At 42.0% G+C, this 19,621-nt stretch overlaps 1 protein-coding gene across 1 annotated transcript in view; it reads left to right on the top strand.

Annotated features, from left to right (window-relative positions):
* Positions 1 to 19,621, top strand: part of EIF2B3 (eukaryotic translation initiation factor 2B subunit gamma) — a 103,012-nt gene that overhangs the window by 10,453 nt on the left and 72,938 nt on the right. Inside the window, exons 4-5 of the mRNA XM_062622947.1 lie at positions 11,673 to 11,832; positions 19,433 to 19,544. Of these exons, the coding sequence (XP_062478931.1) occupies positions 11,673 to 11,832; positions 19,433 to 19,544 (272 nt within the window). The remainder of the gene's footprint in view (positions 1 to 11,672; positions 11,833 to 19,432; positions 19,545 to 19,621) is intronic.

The following is a 19,621-nucleotide window of genomic DNA, read 5'->3' as shown; positions in this document are numbered from 1 at the left end:
CTGGGTTTAAATTTGCTGTGAGAAAACATAGGCTGAAAATTGCAGAAAGGTTTTAATCGGAGCAGAATAGGATTGCGAAACAGTCTTGGAGTAATGGAAACAGAAATTCTCTAAATTTATACTAGAGAGAGGCTGGTTTTTGCTGTGCCTTTTTTCTTTCTTTTTTTTTTGGGGGGGGGGGGGGGTGGTTGTTTTTAAATAAACTAAGTAAGGCAATATCTGGAATGGCAGGAGGCTAAACTGCAAGTCAGGAAAACTCTTTGAGAATTGCGTTCCTGTGACTTTCTGCTTGTACCATTCATCAGACTGCTGCAGACCTTTTTGTGGCTTGTAAATTGTTGTTGATCTAAAAACAACAAGAAAAAAAGTCAGGGGTGTCAGTGTGCTTTGCAAGTGAGTTCCACTGAAATTTAGGCATCTCTCATGTTTGACCATTTTGTTCCCTCTGCCAAATTCTACCAGACCCCAGCAGCTGCTGTCTGGCGCCACCTCCCAGGCTGGGAAATCTGGTTAAATCATGAATCTGTGTTTCAGGCAGAAGCAGGGGGTGGTGTGGGTGTGCCTGCATCAAGCATTTGTCTTCACCGAACACTAAACTATATTATTTTCATCTTCTGTTAAGCATTTCTCCCCCTTATGTCACTCAACTATACTCCAGCCAGTGATTAAAATGTGGCATTCCAGTGGAGTAGCAGCAATGGAACAATTTCACTTTTTCCTTCCTTGATGAGCCCTTAGTTGTGTTAATGGAAGCCCTGACTAATATGGTGTGAATTAATCAGCATGTCTTCTGTTGCTATCACTAGTGAGTGCTTGCATGTGAAATGTTTCATCTCAGGTGGTCCACCTGGTTTTCTCAGTGTCAAAAAGGAAGATTTGAAAGTAATACAGCTCTTAAAAAGCAAAGTAAAACAAACCTTAAAAAGCTACCCAAAAGAAGAAGAAAAACCAACTTTCTTTTGAGCAAATAAACAAAGATTGAAACTCCAGATTCTCTTGGTATGTGCATCTTTGGGAGCCATGTTGTGGAAAGTGTGATGTCACGGTGGTGGTCTGTATGCTGCTGAGGGTCACTGATCCGTGGAGTCTTGGACGGCATGGCTAAGCGCTTCGCTTCCTCTGTTGAAAAATCTCCTTTCCAAACACATGATGTAAGTAAGCTGTAATGGCTGGGAGGTGGAATCTGAATCTTTTTGGTACAGCTGAGCAGAGTTTGGAGAGCACAGAAAGAAAAACTTCAGACCCCATAATATACAGTTATGCAGTTTTTTTTGTACTGTCCATGGAAATAACAAAATAATAACAATTAATGCATTTGTAAGTGAGAAGATCTCTGTATAAGCAAGACTTAACTAAATATTCTGTTCATCTATTTTGAAATAGTAAAAAGGATTTCAGCAGATTTTTCCAGCGGACCTGGCAGAAAATACTCTTTACTGGAGTGTCTAAAATGAAAATAAAAGTTTCCCTCTTGCCAGGTTTTCTGATTCTGCCTTTCACAATGTTAGTGCTGCACGGGAAAAGCAGATGTGTCAGATGGCAATTCACAGGGTATGTAGCGTCTTGTTTCCTTCTCTACCTCTGATTGGAAGTTCCACCACTATGGCATTAGGCAGAATTGCGTAGTCAGGTCCTGTTCCCAAAGCACAGCTGATTGTCTACTAGAAAGCAGCTACACTGGCAGGTGCTCAGGCTGGTGATGTTGCTGGAGGGATGACATAGCGCTGCCTGACTGTGTGTGCTTGATGAATGTGTTCAGGACTTTGCTCTGATCTTTATTTTTCCTGGCGGGGTAAGAGTTAGAGAATTCAACAGTTGTTGGGATTTTTTTTGTTTTAAAGTTACTCAGCTTTAGAAGAATGTAGGTAATTAAAATAATTATTTTGCTGCCAGGGTTTACTATGGATCAGGGCTAAAACACCAGAAGTTTGAATGAGGCAATTAGCTCTGAAGGTTAGGATCAAGAATGGTTATTAGGGTATTTGCTATTCTGCATGTTGTCAGCTAAAGATGTTGCCTTTCTTTATGCATGCAGGCAAAAACATAGGTGTTTTACAAGGAGTCATTGACAGACCTGAGGTGCTGTCAGTTTTAACTGGTGCATCTTCCTCTGTACGTCCTTATCCTTTTCATGCTCCTGGCAACTCGAGGCCTGTGCTCGTCACATTAACCAATACCTCTTGTTTCCATGTAGTTAATTGTCGGCATTTCTCCTGTATTACAGTATTTGTTTTTCATTTAGACCCTATGTGGTTTCTGATGAATTACACAAATTCGACCTATTCTAGTTGCAGACATAGTAAGCTCTTTGCGTGTGTATATAGCTGAAATAATTTGTTTTAGAGCATCCTGGTATAAATCTTTTCCTGGTTTTATGAGCTACTACTAGTTTTCTTTTTTGGGAGTAAATAGAAGTTAGTGTTCATTTTTGTAAATCATCCTTCATTTTCCATATTTAAAGTATATACGGTAATCTTGTGTAAATAACTTACTGTGCTGTGTGCTGAGGGGAAACTACAGCTTTAGTAAAGGGCATCTCAAATATAATTTTGCCCTTTTTGGTTTTTAACAGCATTTTCATGGACATGTGAAGGCAAAGAAGAGTCAAACATCCTTTACTATCGGCTCATTTTAACAGGCATATGAAGCTCATGTTAATGGTTTTCAAAAGTCACTCTGTGTTGAATGTTCGAAGAAATGAAGTCTGTGTGAATTGAATCTGTGCATTTCTAAAGAGAAAGTAAGATTTTAACATTGGGAGAGGGGAGGTCAGTGTCCTCTAGCTCTCATTTTTCCTTGGTGCTGTTAGTGGAGAGGGCAAAGTCTTGTGCCACATGTGAGCCTCAAAGACGCAACTGTCACCCATACCTGGGTGAAGACTTGGAGGGCAGCATGAAGGCATCACTAATGTCTGTGCCACCCTGGACTCCACAGAGCAGAGTAAGTTGTGTAGGGCTTTGTTTGGTGTTCCTTTATGATGTCCTTGTTTTGAATGTTAAATTGCCATCTGGTCTGATGTTTTCCTAATTTTTTGCTTCTAATTTCCAATGTCCTTGGCCTTTCCCCATGATACTCAAGGCCTCCCCTGGCTTCAGGTAGGGCAAGGAGGCAGTCACAGGGTATTTGTACATTTTTTTGTCTGTACATTCCTTCCTTGCTGTCTGCAGCCTTTTTACTTTGTTTCAAGCCTGGATGGTTTCTACTTGTGTATTTTCCCCATCTTTGGATATTAACAGGCCTTCCCTCACAGAAGGTCAGGGCTTTCCATGGTATTTGTGGGCTGTACAGCTGTCAGTTACCCTCCTGCAAGTGATTGTAGTGATAGGACAAGGGGTAATGGGTTTAAATGTAAACAGGGGAAGTTTGGGTTAGATATAAGGAAGAAGTTCTTTACTGTGAGGGTAGTGAGGCACTGGAACAGGTTCCCCAGGGAAGTTGTGAATGCTCCATCCCTGCCAGTGTTCAAGGCCAGGTTGGACAGAGCTTCGGATTACACAGTTTAGTGTGAGGTGTCCCTGCCCATGGCAGGGGTTTGGAACTGGATGATCTTAAGGCCCTTTCCAACCCAAACCATTCTATGATTCCTCAGTATCATCCCTTGAAAGAGAAAATGGAATTGTTCACATCAGACACAATTGCGTGCATTGACCTAAGTATGTAGTTCCAGTTGTTGGGGAGTGTGGGAGTGAGTAGGTGCCAAACATCAACCTGGGGAGTTACAGTGCTAGAGAGGGGGTTTCTGTGGGTTTTTTTTGCAGCCTGGTACAGTACTGTAACTTTGATAATAGGGCCATGATAACAGGCTATCCCAGAGGCTGTTGCTTTGCTCAGCACTGGTTTTCTGGCACTGTTTAATGGGGCGAAAACCATGGTGAAGATCAGTGGACTTAGGATGCCTGGAATTTAATTTAGCATGTTTGTCATGTTATATTATCTGGGAAACCCATGTAGGTTATCTAGTTTTTCATCTTCCTCAAAGCAAATTTGAGCCTTCTTCTGTGGTATAAGTTCTGTTAGCTCCCTTGGGAGGATGGTGAAAATTCTGGATGTAGGAAAATAGTGCTGTTTAAAACAGTGGAAGTCTTGAAGTTTTCATCATGTTTTTCTTACAACAGCAGTTGCTGCAGACCAGATATCACTGGAAAAAAATGGAGAGGTGCTGGAGGTGTAAATAGTATTGTGTGGAAGATAATATGGGAATCTATGCTTCAAACCAGTACTTTTATTTAGTATAGCATGACTGTGTTTTACAGGGAGAAAACCCAACATTTGAACAAAGCTGATCAGGTCCCACAGAAATGGACACTCACTTCAGTGCAGGTTGTGTGAAGTAGCAGTGCCATTGGACTGTGTTTCACAGAACCTGTGCTTTGCAGAGCAGAATAGCATTTGGGTTTTTTGTTGGAGCAGTGTTGAAACTGAGAGTTGTGTAATGGCTTGGTTTGACCATTTTGTTTTAATTTAAGATCATGCTGATACTAGCTGTGGGGTGGCAGAATGGACACATGAGGACACATGCTGTATATGTCTTGGTTTTCCTGCATAGTCTGGTCTGAGACTGCGAGGAACCATTATGATCCTCTGGTCTCTAGGGGAATTTGCACATGGTAATCAGGGCTGTTAGCCCCAAAACTTATGGATGACTTAATATGTTTCTGAAAGATAGCAAAGCATTATTCATACATCCTATTAGATTAAGTGTTTATTATATCCTTGGGTATTTTATTCCACATTATACCTCTTCTCCCTCTTAAACCACTTTGCTTTTTATTTCTATGCTGAATGCTGATTTCTAGCCACTGAATCCAGTTGTTTCTGCTTTCTGTTGTGTTGCTGAGAGATCTCCTGTTTAGGAGAGAAGGCTGTAGGCGAAAGCCGCCTTTCACTTCAATAAGTTGAGCTGGTTGAGCTCCATTAGGACTACTTTTTATTATTATTGTTTGTGTGACTACAGCACCTGACTGCCTAAGGCTCTGCCTACATTAAGTGTTAAGCCTGGACTTGAGCTCTGGGCTTTGGCAGCAAGCCTGCTGTGCTGCTGCTGTTGAGATTGGAGCCTGACTGCAGCATTCTCCTTTCTGTTCATGTGAGGCAGAGTCCAATATCAGCTGAACAGCAGGTCTGGTAGTGCTGCTGTCCAGGTAGTCCGGGAAACCTGCCTTCCAGGAATAGGAGTGATGAGGAGAGCACCATTTGTTTCTTGAGTTCTCCTGCCTGCGAAGAAGGGATCTGTTTGTGCAGGCTCATGCTCTGTGAGCTGGTGAATTCAGAGCCTGGGTTATGGGGTGCTCCCTGAGCTTTAGCAGACATGGTTCTAGTGAATGATGGTGCATGCTTTCTGGGTGCCTTTAGATGGGGAAAAACAGTCTCCCCTGTCATGCTTGGGATCTGGATGTAAACACAAGATGATTCCTGACCTCAGACAAATGAGAGAGCCTAGGAGACAGGATAATATGGGTCAGTCTGTCAATCTGGTGCCACAGCATACTGGTAGCCTGATAATTGTCAGTTTTCTGTAAGTGTAAGACTAGCAGATTTATTTTATATGTATATATATATATACATATATAAGACATCAGAGCCTAAATCTACTTGTATCCTTTAGAAGATACAAGCAGGTAGTAGAGCTGGCATCCTTTACTGATATAAGGCAGAAGTAGATTGGGTAAATCCATGGAAAATGGAAGGGATAGACTGTGAAAAGGAGGGTAAATAACTCGTGCTTGATGTGACAGAAAATGAAACCAGTTAAGAAAGATGATGTGGTTGGAGGAGGAAGCTGGGAAAATGATTTTTGGAGTACTTTGTAAGTAGGACAAAATTGCTTTAATTGGAGCCAGAGGAAAAGGTGGATTGCAAAGCTTATGTTCCAGACCAGAAGTTTTACACTTCAGTGTCGTAATACCAACTCTCGTAATATCAATATCCTGCTTTAAAAACATTCTTAATAAGCTTCTGAACTTGTGTTCATCTCTAAACTCCGGCTTTTAGTTACTGATAACTGTAAATTACCCTTTTCCACCCCACGTGTCAGTTTGAGCAATAGGTAAGGAGACTTCCTCCTGGGAGGAGACAGGATGCCTTCCAGGCTTGAATATCTTTCCTGTTCCTAGCTTATATGTATGTAAATTAAAAAATATTGATTTTGGATGGTAGCTCTTGAGATACAGAGATAACCTAAAATGGTGTTTTCATTGTGTGATCCCATCTGATAGAAAGCGTAGAATGAGCCGTATGATGGGACTGGGGTTAAGTCTCCTCCCCAGCTTCTGGCATCTTTCTTCCAGCTTTCTTTGAGAAGATAAACAGTGATGCTGACAGGTTACGTATGTGGAGGCATTCACATTGCCTTAAGATATCCTCACCTGATGAATTCAGGGCCATCCAAGAAATTAGAAGAGACTCCCTTGGCTCCCGCATGAAACTTTTCTGTTTTCCTTTTAGAAAAAAGAAGCCTCTTTCACATTACAGAGTCTTTAAAAAAAAAGTTTCTTCCATCTTTTAATGAGGCTGCTGCTGGATTTCAGATCGAGGGACATCCTGTGCTTTCACTGCCCTCTGTCCTTAGAAGAGTTATGAAAGGTGCAGGTCTACAGCAGACTTGCTGCTGCACGGTGACTGCACAGTAGGTAAATGCTTCATGTCTGCTAACAAAGTACTAAATCATGATTTTCTTGTGAATCTTGCTATCAAGGACATTACAAAAGCAGAGTGGGAATTCCCAGCCAAAGGCGGCCATTTCAGTTGGTAGCTAACAAGATCCTGCAGACATCAAAAATAAATGAGGTTCCCTGCTCCAGTTACAGCAACAGCTATAGAGCTTCAAAGAGGTCACAGGTGTGGAAATTGGAGGACTCTTAATGGAGACTAAGATAAAAAGGGATTCTCTAAAGCCTTGGATGTAAGTCTCTGATCTGAAGAGTGGTGAGTAATGCAGTTGCTGGGAGGTATCTTTGGCTTTGCCTGGAGCATGCTCACAAGCAATCAGAATGCTTGCCCACAGCCAAACTGTTCTTTCCCTTTCTACTCTTCTGAATAATAAAAGCATTACACACAAACCCCACTGTTAATGCAACATGTGGGTGAAGTTCCAGGGTATTGTGTATAAAAATCAGTCTTAATTCCAGCAGTAATTATAACTTGTTCCTCTCTCCCCTGTTGTATGGTGACACTGCAGGAAGTGATGCAAAGTTCTCTGTTTCTGCATGTGTGTAGCATAGGCTGGTGTAGGAACAAAGTCTGCCTAGTACCTTGATTTTTTTTTTTTTTTTTCTTTTCTTTTCCTGTCAAAATCTCAGCTGTAATACCCTGCAATTGGAAACTCAGCATTTAACTTCAATGTTTTGTCTCTTTTCAGTTCTGCTAGGAGGTGGTTCTACTGCTCATGGATATTTTGCTGCTTTTCTGCTTGTAATGCAATCTGACATTTGTTTCCCTCTTTCTCTTGGGGCTGTTTTTGTTCAAATTAGAGATTTCCTTGCAACACATGTCTTCTCATTTTCTAGTCTGCAGTTTTTGGGGCCATCAGCAGTTTAGGATACAAGGTCCTGCCCTTGTCTGTACTTGATAGAAAAAGCATAGTGAACAGTACTAAAAATTCATTATTTGCTGCCAGCTATCTGTGGTAACCTTGATATCTCCTGTTTGAACAGAAGGGATCCAGCAATTATTGCTGAATATAAAAGAGTTTTTAACATTGCCTTTGTATCCAGGGTGTGAGAAAGTCCAAGGCTTTTTATTTATGCTGGTATATTACAGCATATAATTGCATCCATCTTTTGATCTGTGGTATGAATTAGTTCCATTGAAAACATGTTTTCTATTTTTAAATCAGTTGTCTTGAACTGAGTTCTTGAAACATTCTGCTTTTTGGTCTTGTTTTTGTGTAGATTTTCCATATTGTGCTGGATTTAATATAATTGTTGACATGTTGGGTTTGAGTGCTTTTTATTTACAGTTGTTTTTTTTTCTTTCCTCTCCTCTCTATTTTGTATAAAATTCTTGATGTTTTCTGTTAGTGTTGTATTTATCCAGATTGAGTATGTAACTTATCTGATAATATATGAGCAGGTCGCAGTTTGGAAACATTTGATGGTAAAATGCTGTTAGTCAGTGTTAAAAAGGGAGAGTGGAGATTTTGAAGCCTTAAGAGCTGTGTTTCCAAACTTGACTTTGACTGAACGTAACTGTTCAGCAATGGCTAGATTGGGAACCTAAGGCTTCATCCATGGGCAGTAAGGACAAAGAAACATCTCCTCGAAACTCAGATTGTAAGTGGGATGATCTCTGCAGGACCTTTCTCCACTGATCAGCAGCCGAGTCTAAAGGCTGAACTTGAGTGCATGAACTGCAGATCTGAGGTTCAGTGGGGTTGCTCAGGCCCAGATGACTCTTTCAAGGAGCATCACATTCTCTTCGTCTTTTCTGTGGCTCTTGTGAAGCTCATAAAAAATGTGAGGTGTGCTGCCAGCAAGTGCCAGCTGCTGTCCCTGTACCTGTGTAGCACGGCAGCATTTGCTTGTGTTCCCCAACTCAAAGTAATTTGCTGTTCTCTTTTATTATGCTTCATGGTGCTTTCGCCCTTTCTTGTAGAGCAGTTTCTGTGGTAGAGCTCTATAGGGTCTGTGACAAGGGCTCCTCTGTGTCGTAAAAGTAATAAACAAAATACCCTATCACGTTTGGCAGAGCAAGAGAATGCCAGAAATTCCAAGCATTTGTTTCATGCCCCATCCATTGGCTGGTCCTCCTTGAGTTAAGACCCTTGCCTTGTCCTTCCCATGGTTGTAATGGTAAATGAGAGTGCATCTGGGCATGCATTTTCTTCCTTTGCAGTGGTTCTGCTTGGGGTGTGTGCTTGCTGGGTTTTTTTAATCAGTTCATGTTGATTCTTATCATCTGCTGTATAATAGTTTGGGGTTGATGTAATCATAGTTACATGTATTTCATTAAGAAATCTATGTGTGTGTACTTAGGTGTTTGCATAATTCATGAAGTCAAGTATGTTCACATACCCCTTGTTAGCACATGAGTGCGTGTAGTAAATATGTACTTCTTTGTATCAGTGGCTCACTGGGAAAGGTGCACTGTATTTATTTGGCATATATATATATGTAAAAAACCCACAAGCTCTACCATTTATTTTCTTTCTTCTACACCCACCCTAAAAACGTAAAGAAAAACACACACTTCTGCTAGGGTTCTAGAATAGTTTATTTTTTCCTTCAGCCATTAGTTTATTCGTTCAGGAGTTGTACACTGGAAAAAAAGTGCATCCATTAGACAGTGAGGGCTTTATTTATGAGGGGGGTGGTGTTTCAAAGGGGAGGCTGTCGAGTCCCAAAAGAGCCTTTCATGGTGTATTCTCAGCGTGCTTCTGAGGCCACTGCTCTGCTCATCAGGAGGAGAGGCAGAAATGTGGGCTTTACAGAGCAACTGTGTGTTTCACTGGTCCCTGCGCTCACTGACGTTTATTTACATATTGGGAGAGTAAATGGGTAGAACAGATGGCAACCAGACATTTGGTGGTTCTGTTCCCGTATGCTCCTCAGGGGTCTTGCATTCAGTTTTTGCAAAAAGCTTGTCCTATAGTGAGGAGAAAAAAACCCGGAGCCTGTCCACAACTATGAAATGCTTGTTGGGTTTTCGCTCTAGTGACAGATTAAGGCATTTAGTAAAATGTGAAATAATTACAAGGTTTGTTTTACAATTCCAAATACTTGTTCGTTAAGATAAGTCCATTGGTGTGTCTGTCTCTTTTTATTGTTATTTTACCACTGGAGTGAATGCATTTAGATTTGAAACCAGCGATCTCTTCCTTCTACAAACTGAGTTTGAAAAGTACAGGTCACTTTATATGGGTCATGGAGACCTTTTGGTCTTTCTGCAAATATTGTAACTCATTTGTGCTTTCATAGGAACAGAAGATCTGAAAATTTGTCAGGAATTTCCAGGATATTTAATAGGTGTTTCTTCACTATTTACAGTTATGAAGCGGGAGATTTACTTCCTTACCAAGCTGTATTTTTTCTTCCTTTCTTTGTACACATTGGAATGTTGGAGCAGGGCTGCTCCAGAGTGCTGGGCAGCTTGCTTCAGTGCTGTGGGTTGTTGTGTTGGGTTTTTTTTTTTCCAGTGTGTGTGCATGTTGTTTTAGAGAAGGGATAATTAAAGCACTTCTCCTGGGTAAACCCATAATATAAAATACACATATTGAAAGTATGCTAGAAAGGGCGCTACAAGTCAGGTTTTGAATGTGTAAAATCCTCAGAGCTTGACCTTTTGCACAGCATGCCAAATCAGCAGCTCTAACAGTTTGTGACAGGGTGAATTCCAATGACTTATTGGTAAACACATGAAACTGCCCAGTATTTGAAGGAGAACCTGTCAAATAATGTAAATACCAGACATCAGTTCCTTGCCTACAATGTGGAATCTCCTAGTATTAGATGAAGTCTGTAATGCAGACGTTTCCATAATAAACCTCTCATAAAGGTCAATGCTGAATTAATATCCTTTAAACCAAGATAATTTTCACAAATAAAAGTAGAATTACTGATCCTCTATGAGTTAACTCTGGTTTTACCAACTACTTTTAGTGCCCTTCTTATCAAATAGTATCTGTTTAAAAGACAAAAGTAGGAAGCCGTGTCACACTCTGAGGGAGGTTTGCCATAGTAAATGGTAGCACAGAAAGTGAGAATAGTAGATGTCAAGAAGGAAACACAATCTTCTAGAGACGTGCTTAGAAGGTTGATCATTAACAAAAAATAAAGTGGAAGCTTGCTACTTTTCTGTAGGCCATGCTGCACAAATATTATGTTAGGATTAGTTTAAATGAAGATAATTGCTCAACTAGTAGATTTTTGGCAGTACGTTCCACAACCCACTTGAAATACAGAAAATTGTTCCTAGGTAAGTGTTTTTAATCGGAGTATGTTGTAGTGTGCTTGGTTAATGAAGCTGCTGTGTCTCGCTCAATATGTGGCAATGTTTCTGTGATATAGGCAGCAGTTCTCTTAAATACTTCATGAGGTACTTTGGAATCCTTTGAGATGAAAATTAAATACAAGCCTGTTATTAAATAGGACCTAACTTCCTCTTTATTTTTTTTATATGGGGTATTGCTGGTTTTAGGAAATGTATTTCTAGACTGAGGCCACCATGGCAGTGCAATTACATCCTAGATAGTCTTTGCTTTTTTTCCTCCAGATAAAATAACATAGTTTAAATATCTTTTCCAGTGGTTTGTAGCCAGATGCGAACTCAGCTAAAAAAGATTCCTTCAGAAAGATTTCTTTTCTACATCATTATGTAACTAAAAGTAGCTGCTGTAAATACTGTAGAATTTTGTGGCAGTCTTGAAAGCCATGGCTTCTGTGTCCTGGCTCCTTCCTTTAGGAGCCGATGACAGCAGTTTAGATGGTCACATATTCTTTATGGTCCAGAGCTGGATAAGCATTAACCAACTAACTAATTCAGTAACAGCAGGACTCAAGTGAACTGGTAAAAACCAGTAACTATTTGTGGCAAAGTATGGCAGACCCTGTGTATTTTAAAGAAAAATCTAAAACCAGCCATGGGTATATTCGTTGTTGTGTCCTCAAATGCTAATCCGTATGCGGTCACTTGTATGTCTAAATAGTTTGTTTTGTTTTGCTTTTCTTCTTTGACAGACTGATGTCTTGGTGTTGAGCTGCGATTTGATCACAGATGTTGATTTATATAAAGTTGTGGATCTCTTTCGGACTCATGATGCTACTCTCTCCATGCTGATGAAGAAAACTCATGAACCCACAGAAGTGGTACCAGGACAGAAAGGGAAAAAAAAGCCAGGTATGTAGATAGGAATACCTTTATTTATTAATACATTCTAGAGATACCATTTGTACATATGTTTAGTTATTAATCTCAGAGTGAAAGAAATAAAAAAGTTACAGATACTCTATTTTTCCTCAGATTCCCTGGTAGGGGTGTGACTTGGGTTTTTCTATTTTAGAATTAAGTATTAGACTCTTGTAATCTTGCAGGCTGTGATCCAAAGCTCACAAGAGTTAAGGGAAAAGCTCCAGATGACTTCAGTGAGTTTTGGATCAAACCCTAGATTTTTGTTACATATGAGCATCAGAACCGTTAGGTTTTTCAAGAGCACTAAGTATCAGCCAGATTATGAGTGGGAATTTACCACTGACTGTAGGAACCAGTATTAGCTGGGTAACAAATACTTCTAGAAATCTCTCATCTCATGGTATCTACTGAATTACTCTTCTGAGATCACATACAGGAGCCTTTTGCTAGGCAAAACTCCCACTGATTCAAGGTCTTGCTTAGATGCTTATCTTGTCCCTTTTACCATAATATCTTAGTTAGTGCCTTGTAATCTTTAATGTATCTATTCTCACAACACTGCTGTAAGGCAGGGCAGGGCTATTATCCCTGTTTTACTTATGCTAAAAGTACTAAACACCATACAGTTGTTCCCATACCATACCTCTCATTTTATTTTAATGATATCTGTTAAATTGCTGAGGCTTGATTATTGCCAGCTTAGTGGGTCCTGGTCTATGATTAAAGCTCAGACGCATTACAGTAATACAAATAAGAAAGTGAAGCTTCAAACTGTTTGAGAGAGGAATGAAATGCAAGCCAACTGTTGGACTATGTGTGTGTCTGAAAGTGGAGGAAGTGTGTTTTTAAAAGAAAGCTGCTTAGACTCTGCATTAGGAGATTTTTCTGGAGCAAAGTGTAAGGTTAGTAGAGCTGAAAGCTTTTAGGACGAACTCTCAAACAGCTCTAAACCTCCTTGGTTTTGAACAGACAATCTAAGTGCTAGTGGCACGTAAAACCTTGTCAAGAGCACTACTGCAGACACAGAGTTGAGCATTCATGAGTTATAAACTAATGGGTCTGTGGTTAAATATCATAGAGCTGCCCAATACATGAGCTTTGAGCACACAAGCTGGGGGCAAGGAGGTCTGTGAGGTTAAACAATATCACATGAAGACTCTTTGAAAATATAAACACATCAGGTTGCACATGCATTCTTAATTTTCTTGTTTTTCATGTCTGTGTGCTTGACTTCGTAGCATAACTCTTACTCCATGACTTTTTAAAATTTGTGTATGATTTCTCAGATCTGCAGAAGACCAAACTTGAAAGCATTACAATTCCATTCTCTTGAAGTGTTTTGACACCGCCAGTGTTTTTCTGTGAGGCTTGATACTAAGATTTCACACTCAAAACTACTCAAGCTATCATGGAAAGCACTAGTAAGTTGTTTTCTATGAGCTGCCTCAGATGAGACATGAACCCTACTAGACCTTTTCCAATCATTTGCTAAAAGTACGGGAGTGCTGAGACAGGAATTTTAGGTGGTTCTCCAGGTCCTGGTGAGGGGTGGTACATTTTAGGGAGCACCAGACCCTCCTGCCTTTTGTTCCTACTTGACTGAATGCATTCTGTTGCTGTCAACATAATCCTAGCTCATCTTTGTATCTTTTCCCATGCTGGCTTCTTGTCACCACCAGCCTCCATTCTTGTTCTCTTTGCTTAGTTGTCTCCTTCAAGGATCCTTGTTAGGAGTCCAGCCTCTCTTTCTCATATGTTACACTCTTCCTTCACTACCATTCCCATCCCTATTCCACTTCTTGCTTCTCATCTCAACCTGCTTCATTTATCTGTCCGCAGTCACCTTTTTTCTTCTTTTCTCATTCCTTTCTCTGGGGTCTTTTCATGAACATCCCCAATTTCCAGCAGTTCTCAGAGACTACTTTCTCTCTCTCCCAGCCCATCTTGCAGAGTCCTTGTTTTTATGCTTTTTTTCCTTTTATCCTTTTGAGCTTATGAGTTTAATTTTCTTGTAAAAACAAGTTGCAAAGGCACAACAGATCAAGCTCTTTCCCCTGGAGCAGTCATCACAGCATGGCCGTGGAGCCTCGTGGCTTGTGTGCTTTGCTTGTACCACCTGATGGTACAGAAGACCTTAGATGAAGAACTGGAATAGCACAGCTTTTCAAGAGACAGGCCACCTAAGCATTTAAGCTTAGGCTAAACATGTTGGGGTTTTTTTCTTTAACCTTAGAAGCAGCTGAACTGTTTTTGCTGAAGTTTTCCAAGCGTTCCTCCTAAGGCAGGCACCTGGTGTTGGAAATTTCATCCCAAACAGTTAAAATTTGATGAAGCTTATAAGCAGCTGAAGACAAGATATTAATATGGAACATGTTAGGCAGCTTTTAATAGCATGTGGTACTATTAGTTGTAAATCGTGGCACATACATGCTTCTATGTGCTTGCTCTGTTCTACTCAAGTGTTGATATTAGAAAATAGATCCCTAGTCCTGACAAGTCACTCAATATATTTGTTGCTTGATTGTTTCACTGTTCCTACAAATTCACTCATTTTTGAGAAGGAGCAACAAGACATTTTGTGGAATCTGATACAAAGTTGTTGCTTTGGGGATATTATTGAACATTCAAAAACTTTATTGTAAGGAATAGTTTTAAAATGAGCATGGATTGCAGTGTTAAGCAGCTATAAATTCATGCTGATGCTTTCCTGAAACGTTTGACACACCTCAGGTGCAAACTACAGAGTGAAGTTAATTGGTTTTTATATTTAGGGGCTCATACATTGACAAAAATCATCTCATTGGCTCTTTTAATTGATCAATAAGAGGAATGGCAATAAAATAAGTAAAAAAAGAGAAAAAGTAGGCTGCTAGTGAATGGTAGTAACCCAAATAAACAGAGAGTGTCAGGAATTTGGACACCCAGAATGGAGCCATGTGCTTAAAGATGACCTGCAAGGGACTGAGTGGAAGAGGGTGTCTGAACCTTTCTGATGTATAAAGAAAAGCAGAAAAGATAGGGATGACGAGTCTTTCCTGCTTGTTTTTCTTGTCTTGAAAGCAGCAGGCATGTCATCACTGGTATTCCCTGTGTTTGCCAGAAGACCTCTTGGTGGTCTTGCAGGCTGCATCGTGTGAATTTTCTCCCTTTAATTGAAAGGGTGGGAATAGTGAATCTTTAACAAAGGTGTCTTTTTCCCAAGTGTCAATTAATTATGTTTGATTAAAAAGCATTTGCCGTGGTTTAAACCCAGTCAGGTAACTCGTTCGCTCACTTCCCCCCCTTTAGAATACATCATCTCACCACCAGCCGACCGATAACTCGCCCCCCCCAGCCCGACCAAGCTCCGACCGATACCTCCTCCAACCCTCCAGTCTCCCAGCCCTTCCGGCTAACTCCCAGTTACATCCCGGGCATGACGTGCTGTGGTATGGAATACCTCTTTGGTCAGTTTGGGTCAGGTGTCCTGTCTCTGCTTCCTCCTGGCTTCCCCTCCTCCCTGGCAGAGCATGAGGCTCACAAAGTCCTTGGCCAAACCTAAACATCACTATCAGCTCTGTTCCCAAGCTGAAAGTCAAAACACTGCACTGCACCAGCTACCAAGGAGGAGAAAAATGACTGCTACTGCTGAACCCAGGACATTATCCACCCCTTATTCCATACCATTCACGTCATGCTCAGATCCCACATTTTCAATATACTCTTATCTTAGTGCATGGACCAGTCCCTATAAAGCTGCTGTGTCCATCTGGTCCATGTCAGGCTCCATCTCTTGTAACAGTCTTCCAGAGCAGGAGAGACTGTGTGCAGTGTTCACACTCGTGAATAATCTGGGCAATAGTGTCCATTGCTAAGTCCACCCCTCGATCATGAGTCCATCTCTGTGTGGCATCTCTGCTCTGATGGCCTGAAGTGCCATGGGCCCACCAGGCTTAAAATAATTCACTGTCCCCTTAAGCAGTTTCTGCAGCTTGTTGCTGGGGACTCCATACAGCTGCCTTCCATCTCCGACGCTTCCAAAGCACTGGAGGGGCCCAGTGGACTAGATACTTGCCCATACTGTCCCACACACCCTGCCACTCATGACTGTCCAGCCTTGGGGAAAATCTCTTGGTCCCCCCATATCCTCGTCTAACCCCAGACAAGACCCAAACCTGACTCTGCTTAACTTTTGAGATCAGACAAAATGGTTGTGGGTAGCACACAGTCTGCGTGTGTGCCAACATGCTGATCCCCATCACAATCAGCAGGCAGGTCCCAAGGATACTCAAAGGCCATTCAAAACCTCCAGAACTCTCAAACGATGCTGCTGTACTTATCATTGGGGCTGGTGTAGCCGCTGTGCTTGCCGGCTCTCCCACCACCAGCTTCTCTTTTCCTGAGTCCAGCTCTTCCTCCTCTGCCTTGCTGGGAAATGCTGCGTGGTCTCCTGCATCCTCCTGGCGCTCGGCGGGCGGCTTCCGGGAAATGCTCTCGGCCGTCGCGGGGCTGGGCTCTGCCGCGGGGCTGGGCTCCTCCGCGGGGCTCGGCTCTTCCGCGGGGCTCGGCTCTTCCGCGGGGCTCGGCTCCTCCGCCGCCTTCTCCCGCTGCTCGGCAGCCCCTTCTTTCTGCTCCTCGACCGCCCCGACCTCCTCCACCGGCAGCCGTCCCCTCGCGGCCTTTGGGCCCGCTCCCGCCGCCGCTTGGTCCCCGGGGCCGCTCTCCCGGGCCGCTTCGGCTGCCGCCGGCTCCCGGGGCCGCTCCCCCTCAGCTCCCCGCAGCCTCACGAAGATGGAGAGTAGGGCGAGGGCCAGGACGGTGAAGAGCAGCCGGACGGCCAGGTACAAGTCCACGGCCACGTCCGTCCCGCCCTGCTGCTGGAGCCCGCCCGTATTACAAGCCATTGCCATAAAGCACAGTGAGACAAGAACCTTAGCCCAGGCCCCATACTTGATAAACACTATCACAGCAAATACCGGCTCTACGTAAGTTACAACATTCTGAAGCTGTGAGATCAACAAGAACAACTCTGAGAGCCAATAAATCAGCATTGTGACGAGTGACTATTAATCTGGTCAGATCTGTCGTTATCTCAACCCTTCGTGCCCCACGTTGGGCGCCAAAAAGAACTGCCGTGGTTTAAACCCAGTCAGGTAACTCGTTCGCTCACTTCCCCCCCTTTAGAATACATCATCTCACCACCAGCCGACCGATAACTCGCCCCCCCCAGCCCGACCAAGCTCCGACCGATACCTCCTCCAACCCTCCAGTCTCCCAGCCCTTCCGGCTAACTCCCAGTTACATCCCGGGCATGACGTGCTGTGGTATGGAATACCTCTTTGGTCAGTTTGGGTCAGGTGTCCTGTCTCTGCTTCCTCCTGGCTTCCCCTCCTCCCTGGCAGAGCATGAGGCTCACAAAGTCCTTGGCCAAACCTAAACATCACTATCAGCTCTGTTCCCAAGCTGAAAGTCAAAACACTGCACTGCACCAGCTACCAAGGAGGAGAAAAATGACTGCTACTGCTGAACCCAGGACAGCATTTTAGAAAATCTGACTGAAAATTATTTCTCATCACTGATTTGCTCAGCTTCCGTTCTCTTGTGATGTCATGATTTCTTTAGGTCATTAGAACCCTTAAAAATTGTTGGGGATGTAATTTCTAAGGTAACTAATAAATTGTAATAGCTGTGTCAAATCCTTATTTATCTGTTTTGAGGAGGCGAAACGCATCCCGCATTCCATTTTTATGCTTTAAACGATTTTTTAGTTACCATCAGTGCAGCTTTAGGATTTTTCTTATAGTTTCCTTGGAGGGATTTTGTAAACTAGTTATTTATTCATTCTTCCATTTACTTTTTTCCTCACTAAGTAATGCCAGTGTGATTTGAAACAGCACACTTGTATCTCTGGGTAGTGGATTTTAGTAATAAGTTTTGTCTTTTCTAACTTACAGAAGGAATGCAATTTGTTGCCAGTGTACTGGGAAAAAACTGACCTGGCATCCACTGCAAAAAAAAAATATAGCACACTCACGTGGTTTTACTGTCTGTATCTTACCTATCCACATAAGCAAGAGAAACCGGTTTGGTGGCAGTCATGTACCTGGTCCTGTTTTCATCAGGATTTCCTTCTCCCTTGTTCTTATTGCATAGAGCTTCCCTATAACAGTGTAGGATGTTGTGTTACTGTATGAATAGTCAGGAGATGGGCAGCCGTGAACAGAACTTGGTTGTGTTTCTAGCCTGTCAGGAGACCCCACTTAGGTGGCAGTGGTGATGGTTGATTGGCCCCTACTCTCAGACTTTGTCTCCCTTCTCAAGTGTGAGAATCAGCGCTGCTTTCAAGACTTATTTCTGTTTTTTTAGAGCAAGAGAGCTTTATCCTAGTTGTACTTGTCAGAGTGTTACATGTTCAGGCCTATGTTTGTACTTGGCTATATTATTATTTGCTGAGAAGGGATGTGATTTCTGGGAAGGGTATGCTTGATCACTTGGATCAAAGACTGCCAATAGGAGAACTTTCAACAGCTGCATAGATTTGATTGTATTTTGATACTGTTTATTGCTATGGTAACTGAAGGAACAAGTAAAAGTAAAATAAAGGATGGGGTTCATCTTGGGGATTTAACTATTTATAGAGCATGCTGTTATTCCAATGTTGTTGAAAGTTTAGAACTTGAGAGACTGAGTATCTGCCAGTTTGGCCCAAAACAATAGTATTTAGTGGGAGAGAGGAGGTTTTTTTGTTAGAACTGTACCATGGCATCTTGTAGAGCCATGTGTTCCTGTGAAGATCAGCGTATGGTTGCCACCAGAGTTATGGCTCACACTACAGAGTGCAATACAGCCACTGCTGTATTCAGATGTTGTGGAAGACTGTTCAAAAACAAAAGCTGTACATGTCAATAAACCAAAGTCACTGTTGATGCATAGTCCAATTGCAGGAGGTGGGAATTGCCACAATAACTTTATGTGACTGTTTGTTAGGTATTCTCTTGGTTGGCAGTTTTATAAGTGGGTACTTAAACCGTGTTAATCCACCCAGAAACATCAGTAGTAGGAGTCTTAGAATCTAGACTTTTATGTGTGTTTGTGTATGTGATTTAGGATTTCTATTGCTGTCGGTATTTATCTGAAATAGGAGATCAGTTGCAAAGTAGTTATGTCTTAACTGAAATCACAATCTTTTCCAGACCACCTAATTCTAATGTGGAGTGATTTATGATGAGGAAGAAGCAGCTGGGTTTTTAAGAACTCTGCTTGCCTTGGGTTTGTTGTGTAAATTCACGTAGCAGGGTTTTTTTTATTAATTTCTTTAAAAGAGGAGGAAAGCATAGCTCAAGATGGAGCATTGCATGTCAGGACCTGTAGTTGGCATCTTCATAAAAGGGATGCATAAAGCTTGCAGGGCCGGTGTTTTGGATGTCATGATACATATCTGCTACCCTGGCTGGAAATAAGTTAATAAATATTGTGGATAACTTTTGCTAATTCATTGATTTGCTGGGTTAGTCTTTTCATATTTTGGGGTGGTTGGTGGTCCCATTTGTCTTTCCAGCCTGCTTGAAGACAGGGCTATGTAATGGTTGTGTTTGATTTTCTACTTCAGTGGAGCAGCGCGACTTCATTGGAGTGGATGACACAGGAAAAAGATTGCTCTTCATGGCTAATGAAGCTGACTTGGATGAAGAACTTGTCATTAAAAGATCCATCCTTCAGAAGTAAGCTTATGAGTCCTTGTAATAGAAACTGAATTTGGGATTGGGGTACATAACAATGGACTAGGTGTGATGGTTAA

Source organism: Pezoporus occidentalis, unplaced genomic scaffold (genome assembly GCF_034315485.1).
Source record: "Pezoporus occidentalis ecotype Australia unplaced genomic scaffold, CSIRO_AGI_Poc_V1 ctg25, whole genome shotgun sequence".
Taxonomy (NCBI): domain Eukaryota; kingdom Metazoa; phylum Chordata; class Aves; order Psittaciformes; family Psittacidae; genus Pezoporus; species Pezoporus occidentalis.
This window is presented reverse-complemented; position numbering and strand designations above follow the sequence as displayed.